The 21,777-nt window shown below is 31.8% G+C and overlaps 1 protein-coding gene across 2 annotated transcripts in view; it reads right to left on the bottom strand.

The window, feature by feature from the left end:
- Positions 1-21,777, bottom strand: part of LOC118195506 (uncharacterized) — a 50,185-nt gene that overhangs the window by 20,530 nt on the left and 7,878 nt on the right. For both annotated transcript variants that reach the window (XM_035366832.2, XM_035366831.2), the window contains exons 3-4: positions 10,339-10,559; positions 3,333-3,629 (exon numbers count right to left, since the gene is read on the bottom strand). In XM_035366832.2, coding sequence (XP_035222723.1) covers positions 3,333-3,629; positions 10,339-10,559 — 518 coding nt within the window. The remainder of the gene's footprint in view (positions 1-3,332; positions 3,630-10,338; positions 10,560-21,777) is intronic.

Consider the following 21,777-nt stretch of genomic DNA (forward strand, 5'->3'; position numbering starts at 1 on the left):
GCTTCTCGAGATTTCTGGAAAACAATACGAGGATGGAATTACGGTTACAGCTAACATAGAGGTCAATTACATTTATTCAATTTAAATACAAAATACCGAGATGCCCATTGACTCAATGTTAAATGCACGTGCCCCTGTATTTTTACTTTTCCGGTATACTTTTCTCTTAAAATTTGTCTCGCGCTATATTAAACAGAAAAGTACAATAATTTTATTTATAATTATACTTAAATTATCTATCTAAATATAAAATTCGCAAAATTATGCTTGCTGCTTTCACTTTTTTTAATAGACGATGCCAATGGCTTTGATTTCTCTTCCTTTTTGTCTGTTGTTATTGCGGGAGCTCATGTTTCCCTTTCGTCATTTTCATTCCCGTAGTTAAAAAGAAAGATTCTATTTAATCTTCGAAACTCTAATCCATCAAATTTATACAATTTACACAAATTCGTTTTGTTAAAGTATATCTAAAAGTGATCTTCAGCGTGCTCTTTTTGTTATGATCGTGTAAAAAAGCTACTTGTACAGTTTCGGATCTGTTTATGAACTACGAAATAAAATAAAATTCAAATATATAAATTTTACAGAGTTAGTACGACATCATGTGGTCATTCCACTTCGTTGCAGTGGCGGTTGGTAAAAATATATGTTCTGACCATTTTTTCCCATTCCTTGATTGGCGAGATAGGAGAGAGGAGTGTCGCTGCGGTGAAATTGTTCTTCATTTGTCGTAAGCTGCGGTTTCAAAAGAGAGTTCTTCCATTTTTCATACTCTTTTATGATGTAAAGAAGTTATAAGACGTGTGCAAGTGGACGTCGCTGCAGTCTACTATTAAAAATATTACTTTGGACGATAAGATTTTTCGTGAGTCTTGAAGAAAGAGGGAAGCACATTTTTGCACCATTTTGTCTTATGTCGAGACAGGAGGCAGGATATTGTCTTATATTTGACTATGTGGAGCTATTCAGCAAAAATAATATTTGATCATTATCCATCTACATTGAATTTTAGTTGAAATTCTGTTCGTTATGTGCCAGAAAGGAAACTATTCGCAACGATGCATCTAGACAACCATTTGTTTTCTGTAATGCGATTCATAATGATTAATTTGAAAAAAACCTTTTTGTGGGATGTGTGATTAACATGCAACACACACTTTTTATTGAATTATCGCAAAATAAAGCAATATATATTCACAAAACGTGAAATATCTGCTTGAAGAAATAACAGCTGATATAAATAACGTGCAAGGAAAACGATGAGTGATAACCCAAACAGAATCCATTGTTTCCTCAATGGATAGTAAGCATATTGTCATCTAAATCACAGTCGCGAGGCTGTGCTGATAGACGAGAAGGTCTGTCAATAGTCACGCTAAAGAAAAATCTTTATAGGTGCAAATTTTGTTGTAGTAAGGATTCGCAGTTTTGTTCATATTCCAGTGCTGTCGCATTAGTTTTCAGAATTGACATTATAACTGTGAATCCTATGTGAAGCTACATAATGGTCTTTACCAATTCCGGTAGAACACATCTAATCATTACTAGGAGCGACTAATCTGAAAAATCGTTGAAATAATAGATAAAGTATAACTTACAAGCACATATGCCGCATATATATTACTCGCATACCACATATATGTTATACATATTTCTTGCTAGTAATTTAAAATTTATAATTTGGCATGCGTTTCTTTTAAAAAGACATTCATTAAATTAAACATTAAAATTGATTTGAAGAAAAATTATTTTCTGTGTGTATGCATTTTTGTGCATATTCCAGCATATTTCTTCCACTTTCATCATAATTAAGTGATAATTAAGTCCAGGGCATTAATAACACTTTAATATTAGATACGAAATAATTACTTTCTCAGTAATACTTAATTTTGGAGGATATTTTCGGAAATTTTAACTTTAGTTTCCTATGTTTGCTCTAGCTACATTCGTAAAGCGGCTTCATTCCTTCATAGGACTCATCTTATAGAATAATGCCTTTTTTGTCTTTTTATTGTCATTTAATTCCTTTTTTGGTTACTGTTCCCTTAGTCTCTTCACTGCTGTTAAAATCCCTTCAGTCCTTCACTTTAAGTAACAGCCAGTAGTCTGCAGCTGCCAAATCAGCGGAATAAGGAAGGGGTTGGGAATTACACCACTTTTCCTTGCTAGAAACTGCTTGAGGAGAATGAAACTGTTATGCAGTAGAAACCAGTCAGCTTTTTTAGGCCTAAGGCTCTGAAGTTTCGTAAAGTATTTCTTTATTTTAGCTAACCAGTTATTTTATGCTAACTATCTTTACTGTCATTCTGCCTTTCCGTTTTTCTGACAGAATGCAAATTTCAGTTCGGGTGTATTCAAATGAGGTATAAAAGGATAGTATTTAAAATAAGATTTTAGATTGTTTAGACAAAACGTATTCTTTTTGCTAAAGGTCATGTTATTAGTTGGAATTATACGATAGCAATATCTGTCTTGGGCGTTACTTTATTCTTGCCAATAGTGTTGGTCATGCAGCATAGATTAGAGCCAAGTTGAGCGTTAATAATTTTCTGTGTAGTCCTTGACTATCTTAGGATTTAGCGTAGTTTTAAATTGAAATCCCTTATTTAAATTAATATTATTACACCATAAATGCTGGCTGGTTTTGTAAGCTCCAGGAGTGCCTTCTTTTCCACTATTTGAGTTCTTAATAAAAGGTTTTTTTTACATTCTCTCTTACGCTGTCTATTTTCTTACTGGACATACTTAGCTCCATCCGAGTCTCGTTTTATAGTATGTTTCCCGAAATGGCGGACCCTATAGTTTCTTCAGAAATCTGTTCATTACGTCCTTAAGAAATATTAATTGAGATTTCTGAAACCGAAGATTCTGCAATGATGTCTCCATAGCGAATCCACTCCAAGCCGATGATTGCTGTTTGATCATAAGCAAAGCACCAAGTTTCATCTCTGGTTATAATCAGTTTTAAAAATTGGAGATTACTGTACGCAATTTGCAATAAAATGTTTCATTAGCCAGCTTTCTATCCATGGCAGTAGATGCTTACCGAATCAAAGTAAACTATTTAATTTCATAAGGAAAAAAAAACAAACTATGTATGTAAGCAAATGATATTTTGGGGTATGAAAGTATCATCTGCTTGCATTTTGGGTTTCCTGGAATTTGTTAAAAAATTAATCCTATAACCTTTGTATATTCAATGTACATTTCCTCCTATACTCTCTGAACTCGAAATCCGCTAACAAAAAACAATAAACACATCGAAGACGTTTGCTTCAAAGTGTTTAACAAAGTAGCACATAATAGCAAAATATTAGCAAATAAAGAATTACCTCTTCTATTTGCTCTGAGCGGCTTCAGGTATCGGTAAATAGAAACATTAATTCCATTAGCCGCTCTACTATTGACTAGCCTCTCCAACAGATCATGGCGAGGTAAAGTGGATTCATTGGGGTTCCATGCTACGAAGTTAGGATCAGTGTTTCCCGTTATTTTGTACAATCTCAGTTTAGCCAGCATAATATTTATCAAGGAAGTAGAAGAATGACGATTGAAGGGTATGTCGTAGTAAATTCTAAATGCTGTAGGATTTTCCCAGGATGATCTGTCTGTATTATTTGGTAATGAACCTGGAAAGAAGAAGCGAGTAATGAGTAATAATATTTTTTTTACGAGAAAAGTGACAAACATTCATTATTTTTAACTTGAAATGCAAAAAGAACTTGACTTGAAATGTAGCAAGAATTTATAACTTAAAATGAATAAGAGGAAGTACATAGATTTTTTATTTACACAGATGTGAGAAGAGCAACAAAGCATTCTGCTAACTTATTCTAAACTCTCCGTTTCAAAACTAAATTCTAAAGACAATTTCATTTTTCTCCCTTGCCCCTTCGTAATAGCGAAAATTATCATCGGGTTAGCGAAATCAGATAAAAATGCAGCACTTTTAATAAAACAATGGAGGGTTTAATATCAGAATCTTACTTTAATCATAAAAGTGAATGAAATAAGATTATGAAAATATTTAATTTCAGAACTGTTTGATTAAAATGATTTTGAAAAACTGTGACGCTATTGAACGCTATTCATGTCGCTATTGAACTTCCGAATAGTAGCATGGAATTTTAAACTCATGATAGATTTCACTGCATAATTACTACAAATTTATAAAACTTATTAGATTAGCATTGTCTGCCATTTGAAGCGAGGATCTTCAGAGTTCTATTCTCTATTTTTCTATTCTTTTTGAAAATCACCAAATAGGGTTTCATCATCATTTTCAACAGTTACGACAAAACAATCTCTAACAAAGAGATTATATTTTTATTAATTTCGTTTATATTATATTTTTATTATTCGTTATTATTTTTATTATTTCGATTATAGTTTATTATTTCGTTTCTTTCGGCTTATCAACACACGCGCGCAAGTCATCGGTTGAGAAAACAGATTAAAAACAACCATGCTTTATCTTTTATTAAACAACTTTTCAAAAGCTGAAGTTATCAGATACATCACTTCAAGATAAATTAAGTATCTGTGAAAGAGTTAAATGCATGTTGATGAAATATTTGGTTGGTATTTTAAAGAAACAAATATTACTCAAGTGGCTGGCTCGTGGTATTTGTGGATTTTCATAAATGATGAGGTCGCAAAAATAAATTTTAGAGACATTTATTATTGATTTTAATATTATTTATTTATTTTCTTAAAGGGTCTCTTTTCTTTTCTTTATTCTTTTCTTTTTTCTTTGTGTGTCTGTGTTTGTGTTTTTGCTAATTCTAATTTTAACTCTTCCACTTCCACAAATTATACCACGAGGCGTACACAAGTAAGTTATGCCACTAAAAATAAATAAACAAATGTATAATAGCGCTGCAGATGAGATATAAATTATTTAAAAAATAAATAAAAGAAAGTAAATAAAAAATAAGTAAAAGGAAAAGTAAAGAAAAGTAATAAAATAAGGGGAACTCAATAATCTAAGGTGAGAATGAAATTCCGAAAAGCAGAAATTTTCCATTTATACCGAAAAAGCTCAGAAAATATTGGTGGCCTTCATCAAAGTTGGATGACATATCTGCTGGACATAATGAACGCATTCAAGAAGAATAAGCTTTACATCTTCATCAATCGCTACCACAGCTCCACAAAGCACTTAAAGCAAATACAGATCACTTTAAAAATCTCTTAAAATTGCCATACCCAGTCAAAAATCGAGTTACTTTAAAATGTGTTGAAAATTGAACGACTTTTATTCTGTGAAAAATTGTAGGAAAAAAAACCTTTTGGTCCATCGTGCTTTGGATGAGGCCAGATATTTTCGGTTCCAAGGTTTCTATTTAAGTTTTGTTTAATTATCGTTTCTTTGGAATGATTTTTATTGAGGCACTGGAGTACTTAGTAAAGTAACTTTAGCTGTTACTATATAAGCATTCGAAATCACGATTGATTCATCTTGGGTAAGTTCAAATCAATTTAAAATTATTTGTTGTGAGTTTTACCTACATAACAATCGCAAGCTTCCTAAACGAGCTTAACTGTCCGGTCCCTTATATTTGAGATTTGAATTCTTTAAATAACTGGTTAATCGTTAAGTTTTTCATGTGTATAGCTTTAATTGCTGTGAAAAGCTTTTAGTTCATAGTTCAAATAATAAATTCAACTTGTTTTGCTGCAACTATTATTGTTTAATGTCTGTAAGTGTAGACTCTTCAGCAATTTGTTTAATGTAGAAGCATTTACGTAAAATGTAAAAATCTGTTGAATAACTTGCATGTTGCGTACTTATTATATAAAATTTTACTTTTTCAGTTTTAAATTATCCACATTTGTTATTAAATTGTTAAATAATAAAATTAATTGTATTATAAAATAAATTTCTCATCTTTGTTAAAACCGTTTTTGAAAAGATGAACAAAGTTTTACCTTTCTGAAAAGAAATGAAAAAAAATATTTCCTTTAAACTAATACAAAACTGAGAAACAATAAATTATTATAATGGAAATAATGAAACAGCACAGGAAGTTGCTGTACTATGCCAGAAGAAAAAATTAATTCTGAGAGGAATCTAAATTTTATAAACAAAATTATTTAATTTGACATTAATATTGTGAGACTATTTTTAATTTTGACGTTAATATTCTTATTTAGGATTACTTTCAATTAACTATTCTCACTTAGACCGATAATTTTGAATTTATAATGCAGTATAGATTGATAAAATTTATTTTACCAAAAGAAACATTTTACATTTCTGGAACCTTCCACAGAAATATTTATACAGCTTTTCTCAGTATCACACAATCAGTAGTTACTCCTATTAAAACTACTAAGAACATACAACACATCCCAAAGAAAAACGCATCTAAAAGGCAAAGCTGTCCCATATATCTCAAAAATTAGTCTTCAAAATTGTCGCCAGCTGGGCCATATCTCGCCAATCTAGTGAAATCGCCATTTGCTTGATGCTAAAAATAGACTTGCCCGCTGTAATCTTACTTTTCCCGTAGAGCTTCGTATCTTTCAAGCATTTCATGTTACATTGTAGAAATATTACTGCAATTTCACATATAATTTCACTAAAATTATTTACATCCGTGCAAAATCCGTAACAATATATATATCTATGATTAACCTCTACCCACATATGTACAGTAGCGAGCGTGAGTATCACGAATTACCTAAGTATAATTTTTTTAAAGGGGGAAGGAGAAAAATGAAAGAAGAAAGGAAGAAGAGGAAAAAAAGTCTCAAAACAACGAGTTAAATACATACACTTTTATTAGAAACTAATTAATATTTATAAACTAATTGCCAATTAAAAATAAATGTAATAAACTGACCTTTGAGACAATACAAGTTTAACAAGCCACCTATAAATAATGAATATGTGAATAAGAATTTAGTTTTGAGTAGCATCTGCGACAACAGAAGAGCACACTTGAGCGTTATTTAAAAATTTCTCTGATATTAATTTTAATGAGAATTGACGTCATGGCTATGAGATGTCACGTTTTTAGTAACTGTTATTTCAAAATAGATGAGAAATTTATTAAATGATTATTTAATTAAGCTACGAAAATTGACAACTTAAGTCATTTACTTATGGTTATTTGCAACTTCTCCACCAAGGATGATACTTGTTTTAATCAAATGAAAAGTGGACAGCAGTGCTTAAAATTCCCCTCGTTAGGGTACAAATAAACATTGATTTTCACATGTAGCCACGTGTGATGGGAGCGAAACAGGTTCTTGATATCATTCCTCGCGGAATGCGTCTAGTGCGTAGAACTGATTCGCTTTCACTCGGATGACAAATGTGTGTGGTAAGTGTGCTGCCTAAAATAGGTTTAAATCACGAAACTTTTATAATCTAATTAGACGTATTAATGATTTTATTCTATATGTTATGGTGTAAAGCTTACGTTTAAATGTATGGATATTGCGTCGTGCAACAACGATTTCGCAGCTTTGGGGGGAAAGGGGGGAGCAGTTTTTTGTGAAATACGATCGTCTCCATATACCCCTAAAACTAGGAGTTCACAAGGAGTTGATACGTTGTTTTCAGGCAGCTCACTCGTCAAAAATACCTGTCATTTCATTGAAAGCAAACCAATACTATCGGCTGTACCCTATAGCGCATTGTCACTTTTACCTACCCGACGTCACGAACTTATTTCTCTGACGTAATATCTGAGGCTAAGTTAAGGATATAGTATAGAGTCACTGCGTTTTTTTTTAAAGCAGGAAAGGTTAGAAATGTGCATTGCTCCCGTCGGTACTCGAACCCTAGACTTCTCGAATACGCTTCGAGTATGCCTCTTTTAAAGGACGACTGGGGATTAGAGGACCCAATCGCCAAATCCTGGTGGTGATGAATTATCGTCCACCACCTTTTAATTCAGACGCCACTTACAGAGTCACCAGGGTTTTTTTATAGCAGGGCAGATGAAAAATGTGCAGTGCCTTCGCCCGGATTCGAACTTTGGACCTCTCGAATACGCTTCGACAATTACAGCACCAAGGGATGCGGAAAGCAGGGAGAAAATGCCTTATAAGTAAGCATATTTAAAAAGGACTGCTTACTTCTTATCATCATGGGGAAACTTTGAGTGTCGTTGCCCCGTTTTCATTTGACCAAATCTACTAGTGAATTTTCAATATTCTTGCAATATCTACACATTATCTGAGAAAATCTTTGGAGCAATAATGATTTAATTTAACCGCATTGGCCGCGATCCAGCATTCACGGGCCATTCAGACCGATTTATTGAAGAGAGGGTGGCATGGACATGAATCATGTAGTAGGGACTTCTGTTCCGTTCTCACTTTTTCCCTTTCTATTTTCATTGCGCACAAAGAGCACCGAATTAAGAAGGCAGAAAATTACTTTTACGTAGTCTAAGATAATATGCTGATCATCATTTGTAATTTACTGTTTGATTACATTGTGTTTAATTTTGTACATTTATTTATTTATATATTGGCAAAATTATGAGTGTTTTCAAAGCTTGATTTTGCTATGGACACATTTTATGAAAAAGTATAATTATAATTGTTATTGTAACTGTTTAGTTATTATATTTTATTGTATAATTTTCATTGGAATGCATTATATAATAATTACTTTAATTAATTATACTAATTTAACAATAATAAATAATTATTGTACTAATACTATAATTAATAATTATTATATATCTTTACTATTTTTGAATTAAAATATACATATGTTACCGTGAAAGGCCGAAATTGGACAATGTCGACTTTCACCGGAGAATGTTAACATTCACCAAATACGTTGGTGAAAGATCGAATATTGCGGTACATTCTTGTATATTCGGACTCTCACCGGTGTATGTCGACAATCACAGATATGCTCTGGTGTAAGTCGAAAAGGGAGGTCATAAAGTGCCATAATAGTTTAAGTTGTTGCAATAAATAGTATTTGAATCACATGTTTTAGTAAGTTTTTTATTACTGTTATTTTATTTTCTCATTTAGAACGTACTGTATAATTAAGTAAGTTTTTAACTTCTATTATTTTCCTTTCTCATTTTGAATGTATTGTGTGTTTTAGGTTCTCATGTTCTTATTTCAAGTCTCAAGTGCGTTTATTCGCTACTGAATTACGGAGAAGAAAATATAATATTGTTATATGTTCAACATTCACCATTAGTACATGGTGAATGTCGACATTGACCGGTGTAAGTCAGAAATAAGAGTATTTGGAAAATATTTCGGACTACACCAAGAGACTATTTGAATGTTGACATTCACCGGTGAATGTCGACATTCTCCTGATTTCGGTCTTTCACCGTAACATATATATACATTTATTTACACTGAAAAAATAAATGCCTTAATAATAAGTTAGAATAATTTTAAGATACTAAATGATTATTATAGTTATTTGATTATACTATAATATTTATTTAACTATACTGTATTAAATCATTATTCTATTTCTTTTTGATTTTGGGGTTAAAATTCATATGCGCTATTAAACTAGTTGAAGTATGGGGTAAAAATCAAATTTAGTTTAGAAAAAAGAACCAAAATAATTCTTGGATAAAAGATCACAATACTGGCAAATATCACGTTACTTTATACGTTATGGGTAGAGGGGAAATTCAACATCTCTGTGTTCCAGCGTTGCACACAAGTGTGAAATCTTAGCGGTTATATGAAATTCCGGGCACGAAAGACAACTGATGACAGGATCACACGATGTACACGGGGACTTTTCTTCCTTCCATAGAAAATTTCCTCTCTCCGGATAAGAAGGACCTTTCATGTGACATCTTCACACTGAGGCACGCAATTAACAACCGTCCTGGAAGATCCTAAGTGTTTTGGAAATGCCAACCAAGGTTGCGTTAACACAGTCTAACTATACAGACCAAAATTTTGCTCTCAGCAACTCATTTCGAAGTCCGATTGTAGAACTCTGATTTCAAATAGTTATTCACACAGCACTTCATAAGACGTACAAATAGGTCTTCAGAAGTCATTAAACATCTCTTTTTCGCACGCATATGCAGGGAAACTAATTAGCAAGCTTCTAATTTCCTGCTGTACGTTTATCATAAAACGTAATTTTTAATTAGAATTAGAAGTGGAAAGGTGAATTTTTTTGTTGTAGGTAATGCGTTTCATCAAAATTGGTACATTTCTTATGGGAAGTAATTCTAATTTGATGTCATTTCTGTGAAGACTATTAGGCAATCAATTTTCTAATCATATTACATTTTTAAATAGTAAATGAAACAACTTTGAATGTAAAATTCGTCTTAATAAAAAAAAATCGTTCAATAAGTATTATGTACTTACATGACGGATAAAAACTCTGCAAGCGCTGCATCGTGTACATATTATCAGGGCTTGAAGGCATTTCGTCCATTTGACTATTGTTATTCATGTGTTCGACAATTATGGCCAATTTCTTTTGCTGGTCTTCAGATAAATGAGATGACGTAATATTGGGTTGTCGATCCATACGTAGCCTGTGAAGAATATTCGCTTGGATGATGATAATTCTTTCTTGCTTCTTCCTGTAAAATGAAGGATATACAGTTTTTTTTTCATACTTTTTAACCACAGAATAATTTCTTTAATAAAGCACATTTAGAAATGCGAAAAAAAAACCTGGAAGCTTTTCGATTTTAACAGGTGCCCAAAAAATGTTTGTGAAGTTTTTTTGCGCTCTTTCTGAGCTCGTAGTCTACCAGTCTGCTTTTGCAGTCACTTCCGCTAAACACTTTTTTTTAAATTTTTAGCTTATTATTAAGCATCGTTTTCTGCGCATTTACCCCACAAACAGATCAACATCAAAGTAACAAATTTTTTAAAAGCTGCACGGCAACACATGTTTAGAATTACCTATGGACTATTGACACTATTGACACTCTTTCAACTACCTATTGACACTCATTTTTTTACACTTTTCAGTCTTTCCTCAGTTCATCATACTAATATTCAGCTTTCTTAGTCAGATGGGTTACAAAAAAAAATTTTTTTTTGTCTTTTTATTATTAACGTTTTTTACGTTAATTTTATTTGCGATCTCATTCTTTGCAATTACGCCTCCTAAAATTCAGTTTTACAGCAAAATTACAAAATGTTTAAAAATAGTATATCTTTAAAATTCCCGAGAGCTACAAAGCCACAAATATTCTTAAACATACTTTAGATAAAAACTTATTATATTTTAAGGATTGCCATTTCATTTCTAATAAAATATTTTTCTCATAAATACGTTTTGATATTAACTAAACTGTTTTTGTCATATTTTCTCATTAATGAAATAAATTAATTTAATCATAGGTAATGATGTAATATGCGATCTATCGCTTTTAGTTACTTATTTATATACTCTTTTGCAAAACAATCGAAGCACCAAGAAGGACTTTTGCTATCGTGACGAAATTTGATATGCAAAAACACCTTGATCGAACATGCAAATGATCAAAGTTTCAAGGCAAATGAACAGAAATTGAGATCATAGCGCGCATTTCCAGTGCGCAATTCGCAAAGTATAAAACCAGTAACAGAAGCGGAAAATTTATCTTTTTTTGTTGCTGCCATCGTAATTCCGCAAAGAAGCAACTAAAGATGCCATTACGACGATATCGAAGATCTTACAGACAACGACTTCGAACGTGGTCGCATTATAGTGTTGCGTGTAGCTGTGTGGCCATACCGAGCAGCAGGCCGTATCTGCAGCGTACAGACACTGCTGTGCAAAGAAGTTGGCAGCAACGGTTGCTACAAGGAAATTGTCTGATATCATACTGCGGCCGGTTGCATTACCCTTCACGGCATGTCATCCTGGGGCCATTTTCTAACAAGATATTGCCAGGCCATATACCGCTCGCATATTTAAGGGCATTTTCAGTGAATTTTTAGGTTATCAAAATCCGGGGCCTGGTGATGATTATTTGTTGGCCATGCTGCAAGACAATAACTGAAGGACTAAAAAAAAAGTGCCCTCTTAAGGGCCACAACTTCTTTTGTTTTGCAAAATTGAAATGTCATATTTAATGGAATTGTAGATTTAATAGTTTATTAAAATAATTAATGGAATCACTTCCATTTATGTATTCTTAAATATTTGTATTTATTTTTACATTTATAAACAGAATTTTAGTGGCGCCATCTAAGAAATAAATAACCGATTAAAAATGGTAGATCATATGCTATATCATAAAAATGTAAATAACAAAAACAACAACATATAACAAAAAATATAAATAAAAAAAGCGTTGGATCGCATACTATATCATTACCTAATCATATTTTCTTATTTTTACAATAAACGTAAAGATTTATTTATTTTTAAATTGAGCTGAAATTAATAGATTAAAATAAGAATAAATCAGAGAAGGATTCTTGTAGATCCTCCTCCCCTCCCGAAAATGTAAATTTGGTTCTAAATTTCTTACTTTCTTACTTTTGTCTATACTGATCAATTTTTAGCAGCATATTGAGCGAAAATACTTTGAATAGTTATGTTTTTAACTAGAAACCTTTTTGCGCTATATCCCCAAAATCATGGTGATATGCATATATATGTATAACATGGTAACATACATATTAGATATATATGTTACCATGAAAGACCGAAATTGGAGAATGTCGACGTGCTCCGGTGAATGTCAATACATACTAAATACGTCGGTGAAAGATAGAATATTTGGTTATATTCTTATACATGCGGTCTATAATCGGTGTATGTCGAGAAGCACTGATATGCTCTGATGGAGGTCGCAATGAGAAGCCGAGAGGACAGAGAGACAGGTGTTGTAAAAGCAAGAGACTCTTGGGCAATTCAAAGCAGCTTAAGTTTTAATTCAAAGCAGCTTAAGTTTTTTTAATAAATAAGGCTTGTATAAAGTTAGTACATTATTAGATAAGTTTATTATTTGTGTTATTTTTTTTCTAATTTAAAATACAATGCTCGCTTTAAGTTCAACAGTTTACTTACAATGTGCTTTACTTAAGCTTTCTCCTATTTTGAAATATATCATAATATGTTTTAATAATGAAATATGATTTGAAAACGTAACAAGATATTTCACCATCAGTGTATGGTGAATGTCAACATTTCCCGGTGTAAGTAGGAAATAAGGATATTTATAAAATATTTCGCACATAACACCAAGTGAATCTGTGAATTTTGACAATCGCCGGCAAATATCGACATTCTCCAGATTTCGGTCTTACACGAGATTTCGGTAATATATATATATATATATATGTTACCAGCAAAGTTTGAAATCCGGCATTCTATAGAATGGCTAGGAAATGTGTGAAATATGAATCGTTTCATATATTGCCAGTTAGTTTTAGGCATTATATACGCAAATGACAAGCCGGCAAAGTATGAAATACATTTCCGATTCATTTCGAAGAAGCGAAGCTACTTATCAGAAGTTAGTAAATGACGTAAAAAAGCCAAAATGACTACTAAGAAGGAACGACGGGACTACTGAACTGCTGAATTGCTAGGGTGTGCTGTTTGGGGAAAACAGATGTACACTGCGAAAAAAAAAAAGAGGGGGCAGTTCTGTATCTCCCGTTCTACTGGGCGGATTTACGAAATTCAACTTGTTTTTTTCATGTCTCGAAAGCGCGACATAGGATATGTATTAGATATATATAGCATTGTTCTAATATAGGTATTTTGACACAAAATCGGACGTTTTCTGAAATGACATTCTATTTTTTTTCCATATTTCGATTCTACGACTTAAATTATGCCAAATTTCTATGTTTTGCAAAAATTGCACGAGTAGGTTTTAAAAAATTAGCTCTCTAACTTTTAGCTCCTCAATGTTAATTTAATTTGATACATATTTATTAATTTCTCTTTTTTTATTAAACATACTTGATTCCTTCTTCCAGAATTCAAAATTTAGGCTTAATCCAAACCAAACATATTTTATAATTTAATTTTAAAATTTGTATTTTGATATACTTTTATAAATTTTTCGAAAACATTTTTGTATTATAACTATAAAATAAACTATAAAATATAAACTATAAAATATAACTTCAAAATTTTTAACATCATCTTAAAGCATAACAAAAAGGTATTAAAAAGACCGTTGATGTGAAACTTATGATTGGTTTTGAATTTAATTCCCGCTATTAGATAGACCTTACTGATTCCCAGTGTCAGCCAGATAGAAAATACAAAATGATTATATTGTATCAAGATCATCTCACTATTTGTTTTTACATATTTCGAATAACAGTTTTTAATGACACTCTTCTATTAATTTTTTAAAATAACATTTGTATTTTTGAGGAATGAACGTCTTTTAAGTAAGAGCCTAATCACAAACTTTTTTTCATACTTTGCCTAAAGAGCATTTGTCATCTATAGAGTGCCTAGGTATTATATACAATGCCTAGGCAAAATATATAATAATTCTAATATTTCATAAATTGCCTAAAAGGTCCGGCATTACATACAATGCCTAGGCATTCTATAAAATGCCAGCGTTTCATACTTTGTCGAGTACATATATAAAAACAAAAGATAAAAATTAAGTAAAAAAAGATCATAAAAAGGTGCGCAACATGCTAACAGGAAACATACATATCAAATTAAAGCAAAAACTATTCAAAACTGACCCAAAATATCATTAAATAAAATTAATAAATCATAATAAAATTGATGTAAAATATATCAAATTGTTTAAAGTTCCTTCGTCTCTTTCAGGGAGCAGCCAATGAATTTTCTAGAGAGCCATGCATCGGAATTATATCTAGATTATTGTACAAAGTTATGTAAAATGGAGCAATCTATAAATTAAAACTCGTCCCAAAGTAATTTTTCTTTTTCTTTTCTTATTCTAATAATTAATGAAATTACGTTTAAAGGTTTGCTATTATGTAAAGGCGAGTCGTTTGTGTTTCAAAGCCTACACTTGAGCTGTTTCACTTTGCTTAAAGTTGTCCAATCACACTTGGTTTATTTTATAGATGCTTATTCTTATTTCTGCGCTTCCAAAATATCGCAGGGCAATGTATTAGGCCTGTAATATTAAAAGAAGACCTTTTTCTGAAAAATCTGAAGCTTAGCTGAAGATGAAGTACAGGGACATTTAAAGGATTTTATTATTCAAATGAAAAAATTATTTGAAACTTATTTAAAAATGATAATAAATTAATAAAAATTATTTTCAAATGATAAAACTTAACAGGCATCTGCAGTAAATAGAAAGGTAAACAGGAAATGTACTCAAACTACATAACGCATGAAAACTAGTTAATAGTTTATGATGTCAAAGAAAGATTTTTTTTCGCCATGATCATTTGTTAGCTATAAATTTAACAAGTTCAGTGGGATATAAGACATTAAAAAAGTGAAAAAGTTCAGTGTGTATAATGCATGAAAAATTTCGCCCAGAACAAGACCTGAATTCAGTCTCAATATTTTCTGTGCTATCATTAACTCTAACCAGAGTATACTTTAAGAGAGACAAAATATATTGTACACCTGAATTGCAATAATAACGAAAAATACTATTAACAGAAAATATTTGAAAACGAAAAAAATTAATTTTGTCCAAGAATATCAAACCCGGGCCCTTTGGCATAGCAGTAGTTCCCCTAACTAATACACAGTCTGGGTGATTAATAGAATATATTAATGACATATTCTATTTAGAAGTTAGTAAAACTCGTATTGGTACTAGTAGTAGAATAAGAAATTCAATTTTCACGGGAAGACGCAAAATATTTTTTCATTATCTGTTAGATTAGTTATTTATTCTTCGTTATCCTTTCTGTCGGCATTATATGCAGCTCTAATTTTCAAAATTAAGTCCTGGCTGTAGTATTTAGAACACATTTACAGCTTTTCTTATATGAGCGGTAAAGAATAAATCCTTAGTAAATTAGGCAAATAAAAATATCTATAAGATACGATAATAAAAGCAATGAAACATTAAATTGATTCATAAATCGATTTACACATATGCCTTCAAAAAAGAAGTGTTACTGCTTAATACGTTTGCTGGTTTCAAAACAGATAAAAATTACGTAAAAATTGATAAATTTAAGTAAAAATAGAAAATGTAGGCACAGTTTAGCATAAATATTTCTTAAATCATGTGAATAACCTATAAACGAAATAGTGATTTTTTCCCCTCCAAGCAGAATGAGTATCAAAAGATGTGAAACCAGTTATCTGCAATGTGAGACTGTAATATGTGCAAGAAAATAAGTGAAAAGCTTGATTTTAATAATAAGCGAATCTGCGAAATGTCTTCAAAGCGGAGAAATTTCTTTCTTCTAATTCCAATTTATCCGAAATTTTATTAAATATATCTAACACCAGTCTTGCAAATCATTTGAACAGAATGATCTCTGTTTTTCTCTTGAGACTGAAAATAATCTTGAACCTAAATTTATACTATTTGTAAATACCAATAAGTATTCGTAACACGCTAAGTGAAATTTAAAAGATAGTCGCTGATTTTGCCAACATGAAAGTTAACTGTACCAGTGTTCAACTTGCACTAGAATGAATTAAATATATATTAACGTAATTTATTTACTGATTATACTCCGAAATAAATCATTGTGCGATATGCATCAGTCTTGCAAAATTAAATTATGACTGTTCGCAAGCTTTATCTGGAAAATTTCCATATCAGCATTTCAGACTTAAAATCTGATGAATATTTTATTTTGAATGTTTGTTTCTTGTTAATTTAAATGTTGTGCAGTATTTAACTATATATTAATATTGAAAAAGGCCCGGTGGCGCAGTGGCTAGTGCAACGCAGAGCAGCACCATAGGTGCGGGATTCAATTCCCGGGCTGGGCAAGGTCGACTCAGCCTTTCATCCCTTGATTTCCATCACTTGGGTCGATAAAATGAATACAAAGTTCGCTTAGGGACTAAACACTGGGGTTCCTGCGACAAGCTGACCACTTTTTCAGGGCATATGCTTACGCAACCCGGGGCCCACGGTCAAGAAAGCAGATTTTAGGGTACTGCAGGCCTTGGCCCATTAGAGCTGTTACGCCACTGAGTTTTTTTTTTTTTTTTTTAATATGGAAATAATATAACCAACTTTCGAATACATGTAATTCTAACTTACATTCTTAAATCCATTTTTTTTATAAGCTGGTAGACTTAGACTCGATATCATGACCGGGATATTGCAAGGTGCAACGATGCCTGCGTAACTAAATGATGCCCTAGGGACATGACATAATGAGCTTTGGACGTCAAGTGAATCTCTGAAGAGAAATCGGAGGATAGGTAAAAGAAAAAGAAGGGTGACCTAAGAGGACCAAAGCCAAAACGAAATGCATGATGAGAGTTGAAAAATAACCAAATGTTATACAATGATCGAGAACAGTACTATACTAAGTACAACAGATAATCAAGACACAATATACAAAATACAACCTATAAGAATACATACAAATACGAGCCTTACAATGAAAACAGTAAATATAATCAATAAAAACTCAAATGCAGAAAAAATTCAAAACAAGCTCAAAACACAACCGAGGTTGAAATCAGATAAATAGAAAAGTATAGGCAACCACCGGCTGAAGAGCTAGGTAACAAAATTCTGGTCGCCACCAATGATAGTATGTGCAGCAAGAGGTCTAATATTTCCATCTTCATATAGTATCTCGTAGTTAAGGACTTGTGAATAGTTGACGAAGTCACATTGGACAGCTTTAGTAAAAACTTCTCATTTGTCCTTTTGATATAGTCAAAGATAGTATCAATATTTAAATCCCTATGAACGGGTTCATTCCTGATCAGGTGGTCAGAATCGGTAATGATGCGTAGGAACTTGTTTTGAACTACTTGTAGTTTGTAAAGTTGGTTCTCTTGTTGCAGTGTTCCATGCTGGAGTACCGTAACATAAAATGGGTTTAATGCGCGTGGTGCTTATAAGTTGGTGTTCACCAACATTTCCTTTATGAAAACTCAAAATACGCCCGTCTGTCTATCCGAAGACTAAAGATATGTAATTAAGAAGACAAGAAGACAATCTATTATTTTTTCTTTGGATTACTTGAACAGGATTGATACCAGTAATTAAGTGCTCGTAGAGCAACTGTCGATTCTCTTCTGTATTCTCACAAATGTAATTATGTCAGATCATATTTCTGAAAATATTAAATTATCATAAATTTCTAAAACTAATAAAATGCTTACTTCCAGTAATTATGTAAAATAAATCATTTCGGCCATAATAATATAAAATCTGTAATACTTTGAAGTTTATGCAGAAGCCACGAAGTTGGCAATCCTCTTTGATGACTAAAATAGTTCCTATATTAAAAGCACCATGCTTTTAATACAGGTCTAACTGACTATTAAAGCAAAAAAAGCAAATCTTAGCTAGGAAAGCGCGGAAGTGTTATTTGAACCTTTTGTTTTTGCCTCCAAGTCTGACTTAGTTTGAGCGACAAGCGTTGACAATGCCTTTCCGTTTGCGGACTAATTTATTATATATATATAAATAAAAAAAGCTAGCAGATTGTTTTTCTCTGTGACTGTGTAGCAGCTGAAGAATGACGCAACGGATAGTCAGAAAGAAAGATATCTTGTTCTGATCTCAGCAGACACCGAATCAAAAACACGCAAAAAACAGTCTGTGCTGTTTGCCAGGTGGCTACGGTTTCTGAAAAGTGCTACAGTGTTAACATCGCAGACGTCAATGTTGTATAATGATAAAAAAAAGGTTGACAGGAAAAAAAAAACTTTATCCTTGTTTTTAGGATGTTTTTAGCTCCCAGACGACATTTCTAGTAAGACATAAATACAAATGAATTACTTCTACAAATTACTTCCACGAATTCGTTGCGAAATTTGTTTCGAGGCGAAGGACTATTTAAGTCCAGTAAATATATTTTTGCACAAAAATAGAAACTGATCTTTATAAGAAATTCTAATTTTTTTAACTGCATTTAAATTTAACAATGCATCTAAAATTTTAAGCAAAATATTGATAATCATTCAAAGATTTCGATTTGTCTAAAAGAAACGTTAAAAAATACAAAATAAATAACTGATTTACTAGAAAACTAATTAAGTGACACAACTGTGAATATTATTACATTTAAATAATGGTTTATTCTTTGTAGCTTCATACCGAACAACCAGAAGTTAATAATTAACTTGTATGCTAGCAAACACCAACTAGCATAAATACCTATCAAACAAAAAGTGATAAATCATTAACTTTGAAAGTGTTTCTAATTAATTTAGTTAACAATTTAGCAAACAAAATCTAGGACAAATACCTATCAAACAAAAAGTGATAAATCTTTAACTTCGAAAGTGTTCCTAATTAATTTAATTAATAATCTTATATAAGGCCAAAGACGCCAATACAGAATTTAAAATTAGGCAAGAAGCGACTTTAGATTGGCAAGCTTAAATTTTAAAAGTAGCAACATTAGATATATTTTCAAATGGCGATACGTTCATTTATTCTCTGTTCCATCCACTAAATTTTGAATATATTTGGTTATTTGCTTCTCTCATTTTTGGGAAGGTTTCCATTTCCAAAAAAGAAGGAGTTCTTAGTTGAAAGTGAAAGGATTTTACTGAAAATCTACACCCATCTGAAGTCACTTTTATGCCTAATTTTAAATTACACAATATCATTTACTTCCGTTTCAAAAGCGTAAAAATTAATAATTAGTCAATATTGAATGATTTATTATTATATTTAGAGCGATTTAAAGAATCTCGTGAGCTGAAATTAAAAGTAACTGGTTCGGACTGTTAACACCATCCATTTTTATTATCTGATAGGCTAGTAAGCGGGATGCGTGTAATATTCAACAACTTTATGATTTTTAGGAGGTAAGTCTTTTAGCTATATCTGATGTTATCTAAACTGGTGCTAAAATTATTTAGTTACATATCCTAAAACATAATCTTCTAGTCAAATATGACCCACCAGCGGCTGAATGGTAAAGTCGATGAACACTCGTAGTTCGACCAGGGATCGAATCCCCGGGAATCGGCTGGCTTATTGTTGGTTTTCGTGGTTTTCTCCATGTGTGACATGGATATGAGCCAGTTTCCCTTATAAAATCCTCCACGAAATCATCCCTTCCTAGAGGCAGATAGCCCTCGAGTTGCTTTACCTTAAATCAACTAACCTAACCTTTCCAATTCTTTTTTCAAAGTAGGGCAGCGTTTTAACTGTGCCTGAATCACGCAGTAAGACTTGCACAGCTAAACGCCTGCTATTATTAATCATCGTTTATAACTATATGCATAAGAAATTCATATAATTACTAAGTGAAATGACAAACTTAGAGAATGGATTATAAATTAGATTACGGCGAAGCACCCAAGGGTTATTTGTTGCGGTGGAATGATCCCATAGGCGCCTTCTTAAAAGAAATTCGCTCGCATTCTCTTACATATAGGAAAAAATTTAAATTAACCGCCATTCTGTTCACCCAGATTTGAAGTCCGAGTCGATATACCATACTTCAGCACTTTCGTCGTTCGTCCGCTGCCCTAAATCATTTTCTTAGACTCGAAAGATTTCTTTAAATTTTCTTTTCAATCGGAGGGGGGGAATTGATATTACGTATGACTACTTAGGATATATAATGTTTAAAGCCGTTTGCATATTTAGCATTTAAAATGATATTTAAAACAGCGACGATGGATTTCCCAATGATAGGTGGAAATGCTAAACATTTAGTTAATCGCAGACGCACGCGCGGCAAAATACATAATCTCTCACAATATCGATATATTGTTTCCAAATATCGATATATTGTTTTTATATTCGACATATTGTTTCCCAATATCGACATACTGTTTTTTATTTTAATATTGAGAAAGAAAATTGCATTACAGATTGTAAAGAAATCCTTACCATTTTATGTCACATGAAATATGACACCTTAACTTCATACACATCTCATTAGAGTAACATAAGACTCATTTCTGTCATTAGCTTTAACGCAAGTTATTACATTTTCATATTAATATCGCTTTGCTTACCTATGTTCCATATTATTAATGAGACTGAAGCATTAATTCGGATTCGGATAACTCCTTTAAACGAGTGATAAAACTATATTATTCAATGTCTACATATTTTCTTGTTCTTAAAAATGTTTATTTTCTTTTTTGCTATCAAAGTTTGAAATTTTTGGGAAAAAAAATCGCAAGAATTGACTATAATAATGTAACAAATGTTAATACGAATTATGTTATATAAATTATAAATATGTTTTAATTTAGTATATAAAGTTATTATATATTATTAAGTTTAATTGTTATTATAAATAAAATAGAAATTAAAATTATTTAAAAGTATTTTAAGTGATTTATTAAAATCTATGTAAACTGATCAAAAAATAAATTAAATATTTTATTATTTTGTTGAACTCCGAGAACTAATAACGCGGAAGGCGGCATGGAAGATATTAAGTTTCTCCCAGTGGTGGTAACACTTGCCAATGTGAATAGATCAGCAGTTCTCAACCTTTTGACTAACGCGTACCACCTAAAAAAAATTTCGAAAACCTTTAGTACCATCACTACAAAGTACTACTACCACCACCATTCTTGAACAAAGCTCAGATCGTATAAATTTACGAGTGATAGGGAAAAAAGCTCAATCAGGATATTGGGGTTTTAATGTTTGAATTTAATAGTTAAAAATACATTGCTTCTTTGCGTACCACCTATTTTTCTCTTGCGTACCACCAGTGGTACGCGTACCAACGGCTGAGAACCCCTGG

This window comes from Stegodyphus dumicola, chromosome 6 (assembly GCF_044657685.1).
Source record: "Stegodyphus dumicola isolate Sdum_Otavi_A_Nest chromosome 6, ASM4465768v1".
Classification (NCBI taxonomy): domain Eukaryota; kingdom Metazoa; phylum Arthropoda; class Arachnida; order Araneae; family Eresidae; genus Stegodyphus; species Stegodyphus dumicola.